Source organism: Chlorocebus sabaeus, chromosome 12 (assembly GCF_047675955.1).
Source record: "Chlorocebus sabaeus isolate Y175 chromosome 12, mChlSab1.0.hap1, whole genome shotgun sequence".
NCBI lineage: Eukaryota > Metazoa > Chordata > Mammalia > Primates > Cercopithecidae > Chlorocebus > Chlorocebus sabaeus.
Window position 1 is genome coordinate 11,580,286 of NC_132915.1, and position 22,709 is coordinate 11,602,994.

General features: G+C 37.6%; 1 protein-coding gene across 6 annotated transcripts in view; it reads left to right on the top strand.

The window, feature by feature from the left end:
• The window catches only part of TUT7 (terminal uridylyl transferase 7), a 65,469-nt gene that overhangs the window by 35,106 nt on the left and 7,654 nt on the right, over nucleotides 1-22,709 (top strand). For 3 of the 6 annotated variants that reach the window (XM_007969659.3, XM_007969658.3, XM_007969660.3), the window contains exons 16-28: nucleotides 24-124; nucleotides 1,816-1,873; nucleotides 6,578-6,681; nucleotides 7,369-7,458; nucleotides 7,823-7,936; nucleotides 8,111-8,188; nucleotides 8,758-8,935; nucleotides 12,115-12,162; nucleotides 12,406-12,497; nucleotides 14,329-14,444; nucleotides 16,528-16,853; nucleotides 18,840-18,913; nucleotides 19,279-19,342. In XM_007969659.3, the coding sequence (XP_007967850.3) occupies nucleotides 24-124; nucleotides 1,816-1,873; nucleotides 6,578-6,681; nucleotides 7,369-7,458; nucleotides 7,823-7,936; nucleotides 8,111-8,188; nucleotides 8,758-8,935; nucleotides 12,115-12,162; nucleotides 12,406-12,497; nucleotides 14,329-14,444; nucleotides 16,528-16,853; nucleotides 18,840-18,913; nucleotides 19,279-19,342 (1,443 nt within the window). The remainder of the gene's footprint in view (nucleotides 1-23; nucleotides 125-1,815; nucleotides 1,874-6,577; nucleotides 6,682-7,368; nucleotides 7,459-7,822; nucleotides 7,937-8,110; nucleotides 8,189-8,757; nucleotides 8,936-12,114; nucleotides 12,163-12,405; nucleotides 12,498-14,328; nucleotides 14,445-16,527; nucleotides 16,854-18,839; nucleotides 18,914-19,278; nucleotides 19,343-22,709) is intronic. The other 3 variants (XM_007969663.3, XM_007969662.3, XM_073021457.1) reach the window with 2 other exon arrangements.

Sequence of the window (22,709 nt, forward strand, 5' to 3'; positions counted from 1 at the left end):
TACTTTTCATATATCCCTAACAGGAACTAAATTGAGCCTGTTTGGCTCCTCCAAAAATGGATTTGGGTTCAAACAGAGTGACCTTGACGTCTGTATGACAATTAATGGACTTGAAACTGCTGAGGTACAGTGACCACATAAAACTTCCATTTGCTGTGGCAGTGTGATTTAACCAATCTAGACTGACATTGCAGCTTGGTATTTTCCAAATTGATCAGGGCATACCATATAGAGTGTGCTGTTTGGCACAGTCTCTGGCCAAATACATTAAGAAGCTTAGAAAGGTTGTGAGGAATGTGAGGAGTAGAAAGGTTATTTTCACCCTGTAGCAAAAAGTGGATTGGAAAGTGATGCCTGGGAATTCTGCATAGCCAAACCAATCTCTCAGTGTCCCGTTGGCTTGGCTACTGTGCTGACTTGGATCACACGCCCACATAAGGTTATCTATAAAGTTTATTACCAGACAGGCAGTGTGGTAAATGGTAAGAGTACTTAACCTTATAGTCCAGAGACCTGGATTTGAGACAAACTTGGTTTCATCAGTACCTAAACATGTGGTCTTTGGTAAATAATCGATAAAGAATAATATCTGTTCCTCCTGCCTCTGCTGATTTTTGTACACATCATCATGGATCATGTAGGTCAGGAGTCAGCAAACGATGTCCCTTGGGCTAACGTCAGCCCCCCACTGCCTGTTTTTGTAAATAAAGTTTTATTGGAACAGAATCACACCCATTCACATATGTAATGTCTATGGCTGCTTTCACTTTGTAAGTGCAGAGTTTAGTAGTTGTAAGAGACCATATGGCACGCAAAGCAAAACAAGCTTGCCAGCCCCTGGGATATCTGAAGGCATTTATAAAATATAAAACGCTATATAAAGTTATAAAGTCTGGGAAGTGCTGAGTCCCTATTCTTTTAAATCCTTAACAGCAGTCCAAATGCTAGATATCCAAATGAATGATGCTGCTGTTGCTGAAGGCCTTTTTGTACCTTTTCTTAGTTTCAAGTCTTTCTATTTTGAGGATGTATCTGATTTGGGAAAATAGTCAAAAGTGATCTAGCCTGAATTTGAATAAAGTATATAAGCAAGATTGGCTCAACATATGGAATGACCCTATCATACATCCTCAAGATTTATTTATTTATTCACTTTTTTACATGGCTTATAAACTAGTTTTGAGGGCATTTCTAAAGTAACATTCTTAGTATGTTCTGGGATTTTTATAACCATCAAAAAGGCGTATGTTGATAGAGTCAGCCCAAATATTTTAAAGAATGATTTATTTGAGATACTATTTGTATTTGCTGTATGACTTTAGTTATATACATTATAATTCTGGCTAGTCCTGTAGGGAAATAATTTGAGCTTAATCACTCTCCACAGCAATTCATCAACTCTTAAACCATAATGAAGGTCTACTTAGAATAAATGAGCTGGGGCACAGAAGCCTCCTCTTATCTATTCTGGGACGTGGGGTACATCCGAGTGATATTATGTGGAGGGGAATAAATGAAGGTCCTCAGCCATGGTTCAGAGACTTTTTTGGAAGCCCTGGGTCCGTAGACTTCCTGACTGAGTTTAGCCTTTGTTGCACACCCAAAAATAATTAGGAAGTAGGGTATTTAGTGGTTTTTGTACCCTCAGGATATTTCCTGTGAATACTGACTCTAGTACCCAACTAGAAAGGAAAAATATATATATAGACTGACGTGAAATTAATTACATTATTTCTGAAGGTAATGGAAACTATAGCCAGTTTCAGAACCTGTCTTCCAGTTTTGGTTAAGTTCTTTGTGCCTTCTTTGTTGCAGGGATTGGACTGTGTCAGAACTATTGAAGAATTAGCAAGAGTCCTCAGAAAACATTCAGGTACCTCTGTAAACTTTTTCTAAAAATATTTCTGACTTTTAATTAGTGTTTTATATAGTCTTCCCTCGGTATCCATGGGGTATTAGTTCCAGGCCCACCCATCGCCCCTCACCCCTCCCTTCCCCAGCAGATTAAAAAAAATCCCTAGATGCTCAAGTTCCTTATATAAAATGGCAGATATACCTAATGTAAATGATGAGTTAATGGGTGCAGCACACCAACATGGCACATGTATACATATGTAACAAACCTGCACGTTGTGCACATGTACCCTAGAACTTAAAGTATAATAAAAAATAAAATAAAATAAAATGGCATAGTATTTGCATATAACCTGTATACATCCTTCCATATACTTCTAGTCATCTCTGGGTTACTTATAATATCTAATACAGTGTAAATACTATATAAATAGTGTTATACTGGATTTTTTATTTGTATTATTTTTTATTGTTGTAGCGTTAGTTTTTTTATTAGTTGCTTTTTTCCCTCAAATATTTTTGGTTCGTATTTGATTGGATATGGGGATGCAGGACCCACAGACATGAAAGGCCAATTGTATTTAGAGTTTACTAATGCCATGAAGCAGTATAGTGGCGCATTCATGGAATAATTGCAATATTAATGTCTTTTTAAAATCTTGTATGCTTAAGTATGAAAGACTGAGGAATTGGTGATAATTTATGTGCATATTGTTGCCTAGCTCAGTTTTATTTCAAGACAAAGCCTACACCAGACAGGCAAGAAAGTCTGTAAATTATTTTCCTTTGTTGGCATTGTGTAAGTCAAAGTGTAGGAGTTGCTGATGGTGTGAAGTGTCAAGGAAAGCACCCCACACTGGGCTTATGGGTTGAATTTGCAGCTGTTCTGCTCAACAAGCTGTGTGTGACCATGAACAAGTTCTTCACTTGAAGTGATCTCTTTTTTTAAGAAATTGGATCTTGCTAGGTTGTCCAGGCTAGTCTCTGAACTCCTGGGCTCAAGTGATCCTCCTGCCTTGGCCTCCCAAAGTGCTGGGATTACAGGTGTGAGCCACTACGCCTGGCCTGATCTCTTTTTTTCATTGATAAATTGAGAAAACTGAACTGGGTAATTTCTAGAGTATTTACAGCTATAAAATGTATAGATTTTGTAAACCATGCACAGACTTGAAATGCTGTTAACATATCCTTTTGTGGTCATGGCAGCTGTGGAGACCGTTAACAGTGAAAAATCTTCTTTTAAAATGTAGTTCAGCAAACTTCTGTGCTAAGAACTGAGAATGAAAGTGAACAATGTATGGCCCCTGTCCTCAGGAACTTAAAATCCATGGTCTGTCCATGAAAAGTTTTTGTACATTTTGGTTAGGAACAGACTTTAAGTCACAGCATGAACGTGCCCTGACACCTAGACACACACATACTTTTCTTTGGTCATTGAAGTAAACATTTCCCTTAACTTGGGAATTCCACCTCTAAAGATCATGTGTTTTGTTTTGTTTAGTTTTGTTTTGAAGGTCATGCAAAGAAACTAAAGTACTAAGTTAGCATGACTATTAATTTTTTAGTATTGAGCTAGGTTTATAACTTTGTGTTTTGAAATAATTTAATTTCACATTTAAAGGAAAGCAGCAAAAGTTGCATAAAGAGTTCCACATATAGCTTTTATTCAGATCCACCAATTAACATTTTCCATATTTGATTCATCATTCCATCTTTTGCTTGCTCTCAATTTCTTCCTGTACCATTTGAGATTAAGCTGCAGACATTATGTCCTTTCCCCTAAATACCTCAGTATATATTTCCTAAGAAGGAACAATGTTAAAAACAGATCATTTTTAGATTAGAAATGACTTAGGCACACAGATGATGTATAATAATAATGGAATGCAGATTGCCTGGAACAAGAATTGCATAACAACTAGAGAGCTGTGTTTAAAACTTCGTATCTTTGCAACAGTCTCCCCAGGTATTTTATTGGGTGCCTCCTATGTGCACAACACTGTGTTTGATACTTAGGGATGGTGGAAAAGTTAAAAAATCTATATGTTTTTCTTTTGAAAGCTTCCATATCTTAAGAGGTAAGGTAATCTTCCAAACTATGTAACAATGTAAGGTAATATTCAGTTAAATAACTTCTAAGAAGAGAGAATGTGGGAAAGAGTTGCACAGGGGAGGTTGATGAAAGAGATGGAGGTTGCTCTGATCTCGGATGATGGTGAATATGATTTGAAAAGGATGGGAAAAGAAATCATTTCTAAGTGCATAGATGTGAATGTGAGACTGTGGGATATTTTGGAGAGCAGTGAGAAGACTGGTACATTTGGAGATTTTCAAATGGGAAATATTAGGAGATAAGGTGAAGTCTGTAGATATTTGGAAACACTGGAGTTTCTTCAGGAGGGAAAGGACCCAATAAAAGCATAACATAAGGTTTTTAGGCAGCTGGTGTGGTCTTTTAGGGAAAGTGTAATCTAGATGACAGGGCAGCAGGACCTCAGCCAGGGTGCCACTGGTACTAACAGGAAAACGATATGAGAGATTCCAAGTGGGAAAATTTCCTAGATTTGGTACCTACAAGTAGGAAGTAAGGACTGAGGTGGATATCTGGGTATTTGAGAACCAGGAATATTTGCAGAGAACCTCCTGTGTGGAAGTGTTTAGTTTGCCATGAGCATATAATCTCGCAAGAGTTAACATTCCAGAAAGCAATTAGAAATATGGGGTTGCCAGTCAGAATTGAAGATGAAAATAAAACTGTTTTTTGCATTGAAAGCCTTGGAGAAAAAGAGAGAGATTGAGAGAAAGAGACTAAATAGGAATTAAGAAAAGAGACTGAAAAGGAACTGGGAATATATGCTGTGAATAAATCCTAGACTTGGAAGTGTTATAATGATCAACAGTGTCAAATTCCAGAATGGGAAGGATATGAAGAAAAGGGCCCCTGTCTAATTTAGAGGTGGGATAGCAAATACTAGGTGGAGGTTCTGGAATCAGACTCTGGTTTTAAATTCCATCTCCCCCTTGCTGGCTGTGCAATCCCCGAAAGTCACTCAGCTTCATAACAAGCACTCAGTTCCTCATCTCTAAAGTGGAAATAACAATTCTATGGCATTTGAGTTTAAGAACGATAATACGTTAAAGTGCAAAGCCTAGCATATTCTAAGTATTCAGCAAAATGAGCTTCCTTGCCCCCTTTCCCCATCAGATTGTTTCATTTCCTCTGTCTGCCACACAGATTCTTTCCTGAAATGTCTTCTACCTACTTATTTTGTCCTGTGTTCTATGATATGATTACTATGTATCTGCTTTCTAGAAACCACCACTTAGCTCTCTCAGTAGAAACTCAAACTCTGACATCTCAGAATGAGCTTGTCTTTCGCTTTACTGCTTCCCTTCAGCAGCAACCAACTCCGTTAATCTGCCCTTCCTTCTGAATCCTCTTTCATGGTTGTTGATATTGGCATCCTTGGAATCAACAAAACGGGTGAAATGATAATTAGCCTGACCCACACTAAGTGCAGTGTAAGTTGGGAGTCAATCTTACCTAGATTTCAATTCCAGCTCCACAATTTACCAGCTGCATATTCCTAAGCTTGTGAATCTTTCTGGGTCTCTGTTTCCTCATCTTACAGATGAGGGTGATAAACCTAAGGATGTAATGTTTGTAAAGGAGTCTTACATATCCCTATCACACATTAGGTGCTCAGGAAGTGGTAGCACTTACTCTTAAAGCCCTGATCCTCTCTTATTAGCTCTTGCTCCCCACACAGTTACAGATGCTCTCAAACATGCCTTGCTTCTGCTGTGTATTCCCATGCCACCATGAAAGTTCACACCCAGTTATTTTTCATAAGTGGTCACCCTGCCTCTATTCCTGGTGCCTCCAGTCCGTCCACTGCCAGGGGTATTGTCTGACTAGATGTGGTCAGTGATTCCTCCCAGCTTAGACCAGTTCATCGGCTCCTCTTTGATTCTAAGGATAATTCTTAGTAAAATGTGTATGTTCTGTAGTTGGGCCCTTCCCAGTTTCTCCACCATCTCCTATGCCTCATATTCCATTCCCTCATGTTCATTCTGTAACCTATACAATTCTCTGGAACTTCCCTGAACATACCTTTCTATTTCAGGCATCTACGCTTTTTGTGTACAGTTTGCCTTGCCTGGTAAATTCCCTCAACTGCCACTATTTTTGCTGGTTTTTCTCTGTTTTTCAAAGCTTAGCTCAGGCAGTTTCCTCTCTCCTATTGAAATTAATTCCTATTAACTTCATAACTTCTAGCTTTAAGGTGAGCAACTTGTTTGGAGGATGATTGTCCCTTAGGCTTTTCTCCAAATTAGGTATAGTCACATGGAGAAAATAGGTGGGAACCACATAGTTCAGACTCTGTAGTAGTATCCTCTGTTTTGGTATTTGTCTGACTGACAGCCGTATACACATGCATGTACACACATGCACACATGTGTGTATATACGATCCAGTAAGTTCCCAGAGGGGAGTGACTGAGTCTTGTAGTTCTAGTATCAGTGTGTTTAATAGATGTAAACTTTGCCAGACTAATCTTCCCAGATGTTTGTTAATAATGGAATTCTTTGATGAGTCCTAATGAATGCAATGAAACAGGCAAAGTTAGGTTTACACCATTTAATATTGAAACATTAACATAAGAGTGACTTATATCTCCAGCTGCTGTATTTAATGATAACATTTTATTTCCCAACTTAGGTCTGAGAAACATCTTACCTATTACAACAGCAAAGGTGCCAATTGTGAAGTTCTTCCATTTGAGAAGTGGTCTGGAAGTAGATATCAGTTTGTATAACACATTGGTAAGGTTTTTTTCAGGCTTTTTGTTTAAAGAGATAAAGGGAACAAATGTCTCACCTTGCAGAAACCTCAAGTTAAAGAAGACATTCATTTCATCTTAGTCAATTCAAGAGTTGTTATGCTTACTTGCTGTGAACCTGGCAGTGTTCTGAGGCTGAGAATTCAAAGATAATTCAGATATGTTTCAGGGATTTATAGGACATCTCTGACCCTTTGTGGGTGTTTTTGCAGAGAGATCTTATGTCTACTGAAAGGGAACTGATTGTTTATTCGCCAGCCCTTATCTTCTAGATGTTCAGACCAAGGACGTACAAAAGCCATGAGGTCAGATGTTACTTATAATTCTTTATTATTGTCTAGTAAGTTAATGAAGATTGTCTTTAGGAAAAAAAAAAAAGGTTAATTTCAGTTGAAATGTCTTCTTCCTAAAATAAATCACACTGTAAACCTATTTAGAATATTCCAGCTTAAAATCTTTTCATCTAGGCTCGCCTGGTGGCTCATGCTTATAATCCCAGCACTTTGGGAGGCTGATAGGGGAGGATCACTTGAGCCCAGGAGTTCATCACCAGCCTGGGCAACATAGTGAGATCCCATCTCCATTATTTAAAACAACCACCACAAAAAAACACACAAAAAAACCCTTTACACTTCATTGTTAGTCTTATAGTGTTATTTCCTTTTAACAGGCCCTTCATAACACAAGGCTTTTATCTGCTTATTCCGCCATTGATCCCAGAGTGAAGTATTTGTGCTATACCATGAAAGTATTTACAAAGGTGAGTATGCTTCCTATTGTGACTTATCAGGAAATTTCATTGCATCTTTAAACACTGTTGAAAACATAAATCTATTTTTTAATGAACTATAATCATGTGAAATGCATCGTGTAGCTATTTGGGAGACCCTATGAAGAAAGCTACAATTTTGTTAGGAATTTTTTGCTATGACCTGAACTTGCCTGTAGCCAACTGTCCACTGCTTTGCTAGGTTGGATTGGTTTTGCCTTTGAAAATGTGATTTTTGTATTAGTCCTCAACATATGCACTTTACTTTTAGTGATAATAGAATGGATGCAAAGTTAGCAGAAAATAGACTTTTCCTTTGTTCTTTGTTTTCCTTTTTTGTTTTCCTTCCGTCTAGATGTGTGATATTGGTGATGCATCTAGAGGCAGCTTATCATCATATGCATATACTCTTATGGTGCTATATTTTCTCCAGCAGAGGAATCCACCAGTCATTCCTGTCCTTCAAGAGGTATTAGTGAATGAAATTGTATTTCTTCTCTGGAAAACTGGGTGATCTCTGAGCCTTTCTCCTCCTCTAAAATTCTGTGGTTCTGTAGTTAATTTTTTACCTATTTTCCTAGAAGTTTTTGTATCAATGCATTAAGTTTGTAATCCATACTAATAGTTTAAAAATTAATTTCAGATATACAAAGGTGAAAAGAAACCTGAAATATTTGTTGATGGCTGGAATATTTATTTTTTTGATCAAATAGATGAACTGGTACGTATTTTAAGAGTAAAGATTTTCCTATATCTTTGACTAAAAATTAGCTATACTACAGTGTAGATGGCCAACAACTATTTTATTGCTTGTTGTATTTATTTATCTTATGATAGTAAAAAAAAATAGTGTTTACCGATGTTTTCTTTGACGTGAAAATATTTTTACTAAGCCAAGTGAATTTCTAGGGATTATATCTAGTATTTCTTTAATGCCTAATAATTCCAAGTGGTTAAGTAACTTTATTCCAAGTGAATGAATATTTGTTCTATGGTTTTTGTACCCAGAGTTTAGAAAGACTTTCACTGAACTAAAGAGGTCTAATAACCTACGTATCACCAAGGCTCTTAGAATCTATTTCTGGATCCTCCGACTAACGTGTTCTGAAACTTGACACTGAAAACTCTGAGCTCGTCTATCTCCAAGTCGTAGAGTAAAGATTAAAAGTTGTATAATTGAGCTCTAGTTAATTAGAAATAAATCCAAATTTACTCCCTAAGATACAAATGAATATTGATATTAACACTTCACTAAAGACCATGGTGTCCCTTGTTTCCTCCTATTTCTAGCCTGCCTATTGGCCAGAATGTGGAAAAAACACCGAATCTGTTGGGCAGTTATGGTTGGGCCTTCTTCGTTTCTACACGGAGGAATTTGATTTTAAAGAACATGTTATTAGCATCAGGAGAAAAAGTCTGCTTACAACTTTTAAGAAACAGTGGACTTCAAAATACATTGTTATTGAAGGTACGAATACAAGTAAACTTGAAGCTGAATAGACTATAGAGCTTGAACTATAAGGACATTGTTCTTCCTCCTTGCAGAGCTCTTCCAGCTGCTTGGGGTGTGCAGTGCCCCAGTCTCATTGTCCATACCAGGCCAACTTGTCTCTTTCCAGCCTAAAGATTTGTTTTTAAATGACTGAAGCCATTTCACCGTGACAAATTTTTTACTATTGTTGGACACATAACATACTGAAGAATAAGGCAGCAGTAGTGATAAGGCAGCTTCAAGAAAGTGGGACTTTTACAACCTTCCTGTTCGGGGGTTTGAAGAGTGCCACTAAGTGAATTTTCAAGATCTTCATTCACTATTGATGGAGTTCACCTATAAGTAATTGTATATAAATTTTGACATTTATTTTAACCATATGGAAGCCTTTTCTTTTTCTATTTTTTTATTTTTTGAGATGGAATTTCACTCTTGTTGCCCAGGCTGGAGTGCAGTAGCGCTATCTCAGCTCACTGCAACCTCCACCTCCCAGGTTCAAGGAATTCTCCTGCCTTAGCCACCTGAGTAGTTGGGGTTACAGGTGCCTGCCACCACAACCAGCTAAATTGTTGTACTTCTAGTAGAGACGGGGTTTCACCATGTTGGCCAGGCTGGTCTCGAACTCCTGACCTCAGGTGATCACCCACCTCCACCTCCCAAAGTGCTGGGATTACAGGCGTGAGCCACTGCGCCTGGCCGCTTTTTCTTTTTCTGTTAAAGGTAGTGATCTATTGGAGCCGTTGATGCTAATAGTTGATTGTTTATTTCCAATTTGTGGGATTCTTATTTTGAGACAAAATGGAATTTAAATGCCTTAGTTGAGAAATGACCTAAGAAATATTTTTTTTTAATTTTAATGAGATTTTTAAATTTTTAAATATATTTGTATCACATAAATAATATGGACTATTCTAAGTTGTGGTTTTATTATTATTTCTGCATACTGGCAGTATTAAAATACAATGAACTTTTGTAAAATGAAATTCAGATCACCATGGGTTACAAATACAGTTTTGATTTTTTAAAATCTCATGTGTCAAACACATAGAACTTTTGACTTACTCCTTTTCGTTATCACTGCAGTTCTTATCATCTGTCACTTATTAAGGTATTCCTTTTTTTTTCTTAAGACAGTTTCGCTCTGTCTTCCAGGCTGGAGTACAATGGCGCGGTCTTGGCTCATTGCAACCTCCACCTCCCCAGTTCAAGTGATTCATGCCTCAGCCTCCCAAGTAGCTGGGATTACAGGCATGCGCCACCACGCCTGGCTAATTTTTTTGTATTTTTAGTAGAGACGGGGTTTCACCATGTTGGCTAGGCTAGTTTCAAACTCCTGACCTCAGGTGATCCGCCCAGTTCCGCCTCCCAAAGTGCTGGGATTACAGGTGTGAGCCACTGCACCCAGCCTATTAATGTATTCTTTTTTAAGTTTTGAAGGTTATTATCTTTTGCCTCTAATTTTTACATTACTTTCAGACAAGCTGTTAGTAATAGGCTAAACTAAAAAGAAGACTTTATTCATAATCATATAACCAGCTATTTTAGAAATGAGGCATTTCAGTGGTGATAGTAGTCATTTGCTTTTGTTTTTGTGGGGGACGGAGTCTCACTGTGTCGCCCAGGCTGGAGTGTAATGGCAGGATCTCAGGTCACTGCACCCTTCGCCTCCTGGGTTCACATTCCTGGGTTCTCCTGTCATCAGCCTCTAGAGTAGCTGGGACTACAGGCACACGCCACCACGCCTGGCTAAGTTTTGTATTTTTAGTAGAGACAGTGTTTCACCATGTTGGCCAGGCTGGTCTCGAACTCTTGACCTCAGGTGATTAGCCCACCTCAACCTCCCAAAGTGCTGGGATTACAGGCGTGAGCCACAGCACCCAACCAGTAGTAGTTTCTTTAACTGCACAGTAACTAATACTGTAGTATCTCCACTACACCAAGCAAATAACCAAAAATACACATGCACATATAAAAATCACTTGAAGAAAGAATGACCAAACTGATGAAGGTAACCTTCTCTTAAAAGTGATTATTGCAGGGTTAAGCTGAAGGAAGGGTCCTATACTTCGATAAACTTAGTCTCAATCTCAATATGGTACACATGTTACTGTTCACTAGCAGCGTAACTGGCTAGTGGAAGATGCCTCTTTTTACTTCTCTTGTGTATACTATATCCATGCAGTCCTTCATTTTCTCAGTAAGAGGATTCCCGAAAAAAGGTCATCACTTTTTTCTCTTTGCCTTCTTGAATATTGTTTTAGGGATGTAAAAAATAGAAGTTAGAGATCTACACATAATGTCTAAATTATGAATCATTATGGGTGTATATTATTTTAGATCACTTATAAAACAGTATTTGGGTTTAGAAATAGTGCTTTTAACCCCATTTATTTCATGAGACAGTTTATTCAGACCTCTCATACATCTTTGACATTAGCTTCATCATTCCTACCATTTCCTGGGTTATTTAACAAACAATATTCCAAAACACATCATATCTACAGCTATGTAAGATGTTTGAGATGCAGACATATAAGATCAAATGAGAGTCTGTATTAAGCTTTTACTGGAAATTGTATCCCGAGATCCAGGTAGCCAATGGCATGCCACTGGGACAGATGTATATTTCTGTGTGTTTTATCTTATAAGTGTGTTTTGTAATCTCCATGATGAATTATTTTCTAAAGTGATCTTTAAGAAACTTGTTACATAGTGGGAACGTTTAGTGCTAAAATGTTTTAAATGTATTTATAACTTCTATATACATCCAAAACTAGTGTCATTAAGTAATATCAGGCTAATGTGTCTTCTGCAAACAGTATTTTGTTCAAAAATAGGCAGCCAATCGTAACATAAAGAGCTTTATAATGATTTAAATGTAAAGCAGTACCCTCTATTCTGATGAACACTGTAGTGGAAAAACTTGCCTTATGTTTAGGAATAAGTATTGCTTAGCTTTATTATAACTTTTAAGCTCATTTAACAGGTGTCATTTAAAACTTTTTTTTGCACTTTTCTATGATGTGAATTTAAAACTTATTAATGATAAGCAAAGTAGATGATATCCTTGTCTTGTTTTATGAACTTCACTTATTGCATGAATGGTGGCATTTTCTATTTGATTACCTTATTTGCTCTTAAATTTTTTTGCCTAGATCCCTTTGATTTGAATCATAATCTTGGAGCTGGGTTATCAAGAAAAAGTAAGTTACTTCATTTGTCATTTTATTTTTTATTTTACTTATTTATTTACTTTTATAATAGAGACAGGGTCTTGCTTTTGTTGGCCAGGCTAGTCTCAAACTCCTGGGCTCAAGTGATCCTCCTACCCCAGCCTCCCAGAGTGCTAGAATAACGGGCGCCACCAGGCCCAGGTAGTTTGTCATTTGTAATACAATCTCTTTTCCTTTTAACCCATCTCATTGAGTTCTGACTCTTCTTTTTAGTGACAAATTTTATAATGAAGGCTTTTATCAATGGTAGAAGAGTATTTGGTATTCCTGTCAAGGGATTTCCAAAGGACTACCCTTCAAAAATGGTAAGTGTCTGTTGGAAATACCAAAAAAAAAAAAAAAAAAAGGGTGCCTAATATGTACACATCACTTCAGTAGTAACTTAAATATTTAGAAAGTCGGTGAGTCTAGCCAAAACAAATAACTATAGTACAGAATAATTCCCAGAGCCCCCCCTTTTCTTAAACATCCCTGGGTAAAGGCCATCAGAATAGAGAGAAATAGCAAGAATTGGAGTTTGGGTGGAAAAATTATTAATTTTGCTGCTGCTGCTTTTCCTTGTAACATGGCACCAGGGAGACATGTACCAGCTCTAGAGCAACTTCGAAAACAGAAAGGAAGTAAAGCTACATTCTAACGCCCGAGGTAGCTTCCTGATAGAGAAGATGGATTTAAGGTTGTTCCATTCTTGTTTTCCTCTTTGATACCTTTTTTTTTTTCCTGGTTATCTGTGCTAGCCTTCATAGATGCATTGCTGTTCCGCCAGCATTTGGCTGGATGCTGGCCTTGGCCAAGCCCAGTTTGTACATATCTAGAATCTAGATTTTCCAATCTGCTTGCAAAAAGTAGTAAATCTTCTGCTGGGACTAGGGGGATAACAGTGCTTCCTGTAGCAGACAGGTATCTCTTCTCATATAACTTGATACTCGAGTTTTTAAGGAACCACATTTATTGAAAACAAAGCAGAATTGTGTCAAAAAAATAACTTCAGTGAGAGAAAAATGGCTAGGGACTAGATGGCCTTGTTAAGAATAATGTTAGGTTTTTCTGCATTAATTTCCTTATAAAGACTTTTTAATGTTATTTTTAATTGACATATAATTTAGGGAGTACAACGTGATGATTTGATACATGTATATGGAATGATGAATTCAAGTTAATTAACATATATCACCTCACCATTTTTTGTGGGGAGACATTTGAGATTTACTCTTAATTATCTTGAAATATGCATTGTTATTGACTATAGTCACCCTGCTGTGCAACAGATCTCAAAACTTATTCCTCCTGTGTATCTGAAACTTTGTACCCTTTGACCAACAACCCCCTATTCCCTCTCTCCTCCCAGGGAAGACATTTAAAATTTAGCGTAAGTGTTTTGTTTTATAGGCACATTCAGTGTTTGATTACATCTGTACATCTGGTTTTTGCTAGATATTGATGTGGCTTCTACACCAGTGCTTCTGAAACTTGTTAGAACAAATCACCTGAGGATTTTGTTAAAGTGCGGATTCTGATTCAGCAAGTCTAAGATCAGGCTCAAGACTGCTTTTCCAGCGAGCTCCCTGGGGATGCTCATGTTGCTGGCCTCCACCTTAATTTTAGTACAAAGAGGCTACAGGCTAGACCATTATCTTTCCTTTGTTCTGTTATTTTTCGTTCGGTAGCCACAACGAAGCGAAGTAGCAACACATAGTTTTTTTTTTTTTTCTTTTCTTCAATATGATCTGTGTAATGCAAATCATGTTTCTCAATTCTTTAGGTTTTAGCCTTTTCATGTGATCAGGAGACAAAGCCTTTGTACCTGGCCTCAACTCCCTCCCACATCCTGGGAAAACTGACTCACAGGGATGTGTAATCTGCTTCTTTAGAAGTGTGCTTAAACCTTTAGGGTTCCGGCTCATGAGTGCTCTGCATGACTAAAAGAAATAAACAAAAATGGATTTAGTTAAAACTATCCTGAGTTAGACCTCGATGGTTTTAGATTTTGTTTGGAATTAAGCAGTATAAATAATATTTATTAAAAGTAATGTTATATCAACATTGAATTGTAAGATGACTGTTTAATATCTGGTTAGTTTTGTGTTCCAATCTCACATGAATAGTTCAGACTTTTATATATTTATGTTCTTCTAGGAATACTTTTTTGATCCAGATGTGTTAACTGAAGGAGAGCTGGCCCCAAATGATAGATGTTGTCGAATTTGTGGGAAAATCGGACACTTTATGAAAGACTGTCCTATGAGGAGAAAGTAAGTAAATGTTCAAAAGGGGTGGTTGTGTTTTTATTTTCTTAATGTCCCAATTTTTAAATGAGGTACTATTATAACAAAGAAAATACACTTGTGTGAAATCCAGCAGTTTTCAGATACATTTAAGTTTTTTATTTTATTTTTTAATGAAATGAAGTGATTTAAAACGTGACTTTAGGCCAGGTGCAGTGGTTCACGCCTGTAATCCCAGCGCTTTGGGAGGCCGAGGCAAGTGGATCACCTGAGGTCAGGAGTTTAAGACCAGCCTGACCAACATGGTAACCCATCTCTACTAAAAATTAGCCAGGCATGGTGGTGGGTGCCTGTAATCCCAGCTACTCGGGAGGCTGAGGCTGGAGAATCGCTTGAACCCCAGGAGGCAGAGATTGCAGTGAGCCGAGATCACACCATTGCACTCCAGCCTGGGCAACAGAGCGAGATTCTGTCTCAAAAAAAAAAAAAAGCCAGGTGTAGTAGCTCACACCTGTAATCCCAGCACTTTGGGAGGCCAAGGTGGGCGGATCACTTGAGGCTAGGAGTTCAAGACCAGCCTTGCCAACATGGTGAAAAGAGGAAACAAAATTTCTTTTTACAGTAGTGAGAAGTTCAGAATCATTTCAGTCAGTGAACAGTCAAGGGAGCTCCTTCAGGAGCTCAGTGACGTTTCTAATGTACAGTACCTGTTCAGCACGTTGGGATTTATATTCACAAACAGTTCACTGGATTTTAACACTCTTTGTTTGTATTCCACTTAACCCTTAATAATTGTTGTGAGTAGGTAAGCCACGCAGTTTAGTCACCATGCTTTCTTCTGGTGGCGTTTATGGGAAGGGAAGAGAAACATGTTTTTGCTTTCTTGCCTGGGACACGTTGTTTTGGTGGTGTTTTTAACTGTACAGTAATGGTGTTTTTAACTGTACAGTAATGTAGTGGTAACAGTAATGGTGTTGTTAACTGTATAGTAATGGTGTTTTTAACTGTACAGTAAATGGTGTGGTGTACAGTAATGGTGTTTTTAACTGTACAGTAAATGGTGTAGTGGTGTACAGTAATGGTGTTTTTAACTGTACAGTAATGTAGTGGTAACAGTAATGGTGTTGTTAACTGTATAGTAATGGTGTTTTTAACTGTACAGTAATGTAGTGGTAACAGTAATGGTGTTGTTAACTGTATAGTAATGGTGTTTTTAACTGTACAGTAATATAGTGGTAACAGTAATGGTGTTTTTAACTATACAGTAATGGTGTTTTTAACTGTACAGTAATGGTGTTTTTGACTGTACAGTAAATGGTGTAGTGGTGTACAGTAATGGTGTTTTTAACTGTACAGTAATATAGTGGTAACAGTAATGGTGTTTTTAACTGTACAGTAATGGTGTTTTTAACTGTACAGTAAATGGTGTAGTGGTATACAGTAATGGTGTTTTTAACTGTACAGTAATATAGTGGTAACAGTAATGGTGTTTTTAACTATACAGTAATGGTGTAGTGGTGTTGTTTTTAACTGTACAGTAATATTTTGAAACATGGTGCTCAAATTAGGTTACCATCTGGAATTTGAGAAGCCCTTTTTTTCAGTCCTTTTCTTCATTACTCAAAAATCGGTGATTATTAGGACAAGGGAGAAATGATTTTGACGTTTTGAGAATATGAATCTTATAAATCTTATAACCATTGTTCCTTTGTGAATTTAAGCCTTCACATCTAAAATTTCCAGTGCCTAGTAAAGAAAGAATGCTAATGTGCCAGAAAAGCCATTCAAGAAATCACTCCAAGTATGATTTGCCTTTCATTACATCAGTGTCAAAGTAGGCATTCAACCAAGGAGTGCCACTAATTGCAGTTATTGGTTTTACAGCACTAGAGCAACTTTGAAAATGAAAAAGAAAAACTGCACCCTTAAACCCTGAGGGAACATCTTAATAGAGAAGATGGATTTTCATTTAGGTTCTTGCTTTTCCTTTTAAACTTTCTATTCCTGGTTATCTCTTAAATCTAGAATTGCCTTAATATTTTGGGAATTGCCTTAATATTTTGTTAGGCTTCTGTTTAGATTTTTGGTACTAATATGATGTCTTCTACAGAGTGAGACGGCGGCGAGATCAGGAAGATGCCCTGAACCAAAGATACCCTGAGAACAAGGAAAAAAGAAGCAAAGAGGACAAAGAAATTCACAACAAATACACAGAAAGGGAGGTGTCAACAAAAGAAGATAAGCCCATACAGTGCACACCTCAGAAAGCCAAGCCAGTGCGGGCAGCTGCTGACCTGGGGAGGGAGAAGATCCTCAGACCACCAGTGGAAAAATGGAAGAGACAGGATGACAAAGACTTAAGAGAAAAGCGTTGTTTTATTTGTGGAAGAGAAGGGCACATTAAAAAGGAATGCCCACAGTTTAAAGGCTCTTCAGGTATGGACACCTATCACACCTTGATGTTTGCTCTAACATCTCAAGGGAAATCTCCTTTTTAGAGCTCTTTACTATTTTAGTTATCTTTCTTTATCAATATATTTACTCAAAAAAGATCTTGTTTTCAAGAAAGTAAAATCCCTTCCCCCTCCTTTAATGTTGATCCTCCATATATCTTATTCCTGGCTTTACTTAGAGTCTTATGAGAGTCATTTGGTGAACTTTTCTAAGATTATCAGTGAGGTGAAAGTGTAGCCATCCCTGGTACCTGCAAATGTAGCCTCAGTGACCAGAAAAGAAGCTGCAACTTGAGCTTTGCTACTTGGTATATGTACTTGTGAAATCAAATCACAGGGGTGGCGGTAGCTAGAGTTATCTCAGGACACCATGCTCTGTGCACAGGTGAGCCACACACAGGCACATGCATAGAAAAGGGAACAGAAAGAAATAGGCTGCATAGTTAGCAGTGGGTATATCTGCAGTGAGGAATTACAGAAGATTTCTTTCTGTAGATTTTGTCATTTTGATTTTCTACAAGTGAACATGATTATTCTTATGATGAAGAAAATATCTATTAGCCATCATTAGTACAACACCATCCCCAAATCTGGCCGCTTTGAGTTGTTAAATACAAATTGGCCATTTTTGCTAAATGGGTGAAATGTCTATTGTGGGCACCTTTTAAGCAGACTACTAACTATAAGGGTACCTTGTGTGTGTATAATAAGTAATGATTTACAAAACAATTTACCTTCTCACTTCTCAGAACTGTGCAAGTGATGAAATTTGATGAGCATAGAAAAGAAATCTTGGGAAGTAATTTTTTTCTATTTAAGTAGTCAATCCTGTCGCTATCCTCAGTTGTATATATATGTTTGTGGACAGCATAAAATGTCAGCTGCTTTACAGTTTCCTTAAAATACTCCATGTGTATAGTTCTTGGAACAAGAATACCTCTCTTCTATTTTATTTTATCATATTCAGCAATATAGTGTATCTTTTTTTGAGACAGGAGATTTTTAGATCATACCCATTCTTTTTTAAAGGAGCTTTATATGAAAAGAAAAATATTTAAAATTTTTTATCTATTATTTTTAGAGTAGGGTTTAAATGTTTATGAAAGATACAGCTTTAGCTGCTCACATGGGACATATACCAGAATAAAGTGATTTTCTTGTGTTGTTTTAAGAGGAGAATGTATGTAAAAGAAATTACAATAATAGTTGCTAACGTTCATTGAGCATTCATGATGAGTTAGGCACTATTTAAGTACTTTACATGGATAATTTCATTTAATTTTTACAACAGCTTCATTAAATGCGTTAATATCTGCAGTTTTATGGGTAAGGAAACTGTAAATAGTATAGATAAGTTTTAAATAGTATTCCCAGAATTATTCCCAAAATGACTGGAAGCCTGTATTGATTACTCATGACTGAAACATTATTACAGTCTTCCTCTTTGGTACAACAAAGTGGAGAATTTGCCCCAGCTTTGATGAATTTCTTTTTTCTCGCTAGCAGCAAGTTTTAAGTTGTTTACTAGGGAAGCTCTCACAACAGTTAGAACAGTGATTTTGGCAGCCTATGGGGGACAGCAGCAACTCAAAAAGAGGGGGGAATCTGGGTGGCAGGGGGATTATCAAGCATAAGGAAGAGCACTTATCTGGAAATGTGGTCCCTTTCGAATGCAGTCTTGACACATTAAAGTTAGTAGTCATATTTTAAACGTGAAATGACAGTGGAGGCATGGAGATAGATATAGGAAATTTCCCTTGGTGGCAGTTAAGAAATAATCAGTTGCTTCTTCCTGTCTAAAACTTATGCTGCTCTCTCTTGTTTCTTCAGATATATTGCTCCTTTGTCCACACAATATACTGAGTGGAGCTTCTGTCACACCAACAGACAGTCTCTCTGTGAAAATTTGAAAACAGGGCTATTGCTTTCAATTTAAAGTAGGGACAAAAAGTGCTAATTTCTTTTTTAGGAATGTCTAAATCAGATTGTATGTTTGGATCCCCCTCACCTGTACCATTGAAACCAACTGGTCCATTTGTTCAGGTAAACCTAGCTCAAACCGAGGAGGCGGCGTGTCTGTCATCTGTTCACTCAGGAGATGCTCCCTGAGTGCTCTCAGCTCTGTGCCAGGTCCTTGCCACCATGCTGGCAGCCCAGGCCCTCCTTCCTGTGGCTGACCTGCAGCACTCTTTCTGTCTGTGGGTGTGGTGCGTGGTGAGGCTTGCTGGGCACCGGATGGCAGGGCCTTGTTTCAGAACTCCTGCATATGGTCTCGCTTTTCAGTTAACTTGCAAAATTCTGCCACCCACATGCCTTATTTCAGCTCTCCTTGGATATGGTTTCGGTTTTAAGGCTGTTTCAGATGCTCTTCCTTTCAATTTTGTAAACCAGTCTATTTCATTTTTTAGGCAGTGCTTTTACATGAAGACAAAAAGAAACAAAAAACAACAATATTTTTGAGTCCCCAGTCAGGTATGTGGGTTTTAAAGAAAACAAATGTGTGTTATTTTATTTACTGCATACTTTACCACATGCCTTTTGAGATTCTTTCTCTGAATACATGCTTTAAACAGGGATTGGACATCAGAATGACTTGGGGGAACTTTAAAACATACGGTTGCCCATCCTCTACCTTTATTTCCTAAAGCTCATTCTTCAGTGGGTAAGCATGGGCCTGTGTGTTTTGTAAATTCCAAGTGGTATTTATACCACCCATGAGTGGCAACCAGAGTCTTCAATTATTTGTTCCAGTCCCGTGCTTTTTGTTGCTGCTGTCTTGCCTGCAGTGTTTTCTCCTCCTGGAGAGTATTTGCCACACACAAAGTAAAGAAAAAAAATAAGCTTAGCCTGAACTCCACTGTTACCTCTCAGCTACTTCATTTATTCATTCTTTCAACAAATAGTTATCCAGCCGCTCCCTCCCTTTCTAAGCTCAGGACACCGGCCTCAACACTGAAGATACGGCGGTGAACAAGCAAAGCCCCTTCTCTCATTTACTCTGCATCCTTCTCAGAAGAGGGTAGACAATAAAGAGATACAGAGATAATATGTCATGTGGTGGCAGATGCTAGGAAGAAATAACAAAACAAGAAAAGGGAAAGAGAATGGTTGGCTAAGGAGGCAACCTCTCTGCTAAAGTAACATTTAAGCAAAGAATCAAATGAAACAGAGGAGCCAGTCCGGGGAGCTTGGTGTTAGACTGGTAAACTCAGATATGGAAACGGGTGTTGTCCTACAGCATCACTGAGGCAGTGTGGCAGGAGTGGAACAGGATTGGAAACTTGAGAGAGAGAAGAAATTTGAAAAAAAAAAAAAAACGGAGTGGAGCAGGCAGGAGGCTGAGTGAGTGGTGGAGGTGGAGGTGAAGTCAGAGGGTGAATAGATCTGGATTATGAAGCGCCTTCAGCAGTGGTAGTGACTGTTTTTGTTGGGTTTTTTCCCCCTTTAAGTGAAATGAGAGAGTATTTTAGGGTTTTGAGCCAAGGAGTGATATTATCTGAATCCTGTTTTAAAAAGCTCATTATGGCTGCTGTGTGGAGACAGGGTAGCTACTTAGAAACCTACCCACCTCAGCCTCCCCATTTATAGAGATGGGGTCTCACCATGTTGCCCAGACTGGTCTTGAACTCCTGGCCTCATGTGATCCTCCCACCTTGGCATCCCAAAATACTAAAATGATAGATATGAGCCACCACATCTGGCCATAAGCTTCAGCCTTGAGCAGACACTTTCTAAACACTTTATTTAGGGAAAAAGAAAAAAAAACACGAGTTCTTGCATAGCCATGGTGTTCATTTTGCTGAGAATAATGTAGCATAGTGTTTACAATTACATGGGTGTAATTTCTAGCTTTGTGATTCTGAGAGACTGCCTTATCCTCCATATACCTCAGTTTCCTCATGTGTAAAAAGGGGGTAATAATAATACCTGACAGGGATGTTGAGAAATCCATGTAAAAGTACTTAGAACGGCGCCTGCATGTAGTGACAGCGGAGAAAAGGTTCGTGGTGGTGATTGCATTGATGTTATTATTCCTTCAGGGTATCACTAAGTCTTCCAGTGCCAGCATTGTTCAATTGAGAGAGAAATATAGATGCTGGGCATATACCTAGAAATGGCATTGACAATAAGTTATGATTTCTGTAATTATCTTCTGAGTAAAAAACTTACGTATTTATAAATCTTTTGAGCAACTGGAAAAAAAGTATTAACTTAAATTTACTACAGGAAAAATGTATTGCAATAATTATGTTACTTATACCAGAAAAAATTATGTTACTTTATACCAGACAAAAGAAAGCATTTATAGGTGGTTAAAATCTGTCCTATCCAATAAATTGGACTCTTCCAAGTAAGTATATGACAGATGATATAACTGTCTAGTTTATCTGTGATATGTGTATCCAAATTATTTATGTTGTTATAAATGTGAACTGTATCTCACCTGTAAGTAGTGTTAATTTCCCCACAGCTCTTCCTTTCTGTAGTACTAAGTATGTCTTTGGCCCACTGGTAGTTTCTCAAGACAGCATGTTGATACGGACAGCCCCCCTACTCTCATATATGGTGTATTGACCTTAGGCAAGAGATGTGGTTTCTCTGAGCTCCAGATGTGTCATCTATAAAATTGGTGTTAACACCATTTATCTCATAGGGTGCTAAGAAGATTAAAGTACCACCCAGAGCAGGCACTCAGTCAAGTTCTCTTTCCTCTCCTGATACCTACCCCCATCTTTTCCTCTAGGCTGCATATAGTTCTTTCCTCCCAAAGGAGATCATAGTAGATAGAAAATCCCATGAATGTCCTTGCTCTTTGTTGTTACCTCCCTCTGCCCCATCCCCCCACACACAATGCCTTAGATATACAGTAGGTTTTATTGATTAGAGGTGAACTTATTTGGAAGGAATAAAAAGACAAAGCAGGAGAATGGTCAAGAACATGAGTTTTAGAGTGAGACACTTGAGTTTGAAATCCAGCCCAACCATTTACTAGTTATATGACCTCTGTCAAGTTATGCAACCTCTCTGTGCCTCAGTTTCCTTTTTGGTAAATTGGTGCTAACACCTCACAGGACGATTGTAAGGATTACCTTCATGTAGATAAAGCACTTAACACAGCATCGACACATCTCATCACTCAATAAATTATCACTGCCCTTTGTTACTGTGGTTAGCAAACACTTGCTGTAATTTATCTCTTCTAACTTGGAGGACAAATAAATAATGGAAATTTTTAACAAAAGTATGTAGAGATTGTGGTACCACAGTGATAAACTGACTTTTATGCTTACATTAATTACTCTGGTTTATATATGACAGTTTATTCAGTATGAGAATCTCAGAAAACTAATGTTTTTTTCTATTCCTTAATCTTCCTACCCTTTTTTTGGTAAAGAAAATTACCAAAAACAAACAAACAAAAAAAAACAACTACCTCTGTCTTTTTATTTATTCCATTTTAATCTTATGGCTAGGAATCTGAGAAATTGGAGTTGCTGGAAGAGATTGGTGGGTGTTTTTTTGCTCTCATGGTGATGTATTCTTTTACAGCGTTTATCATTGACCAGAATTTTAAAGCCTGCTTATTTTAAAAAACAAAAACCAGTGATCTTTATGAAAATAAGTTTAAAATAATAGAAATACTTTTTAAAATAGTATGGGGAGAGCTCACTGTCAGTGAATATAGATCGTTCTTGTTGATATCCTTTTCTGGATATTCTGATGTATTACTATACCATTGTTTAATCATGTCTTATTAATGGACCGGCTGTTTTCACATATTTGATATATCAAGTGTCTTCACAGCTTGTGCTTGCATATTCTTCCCCACAATATTGGA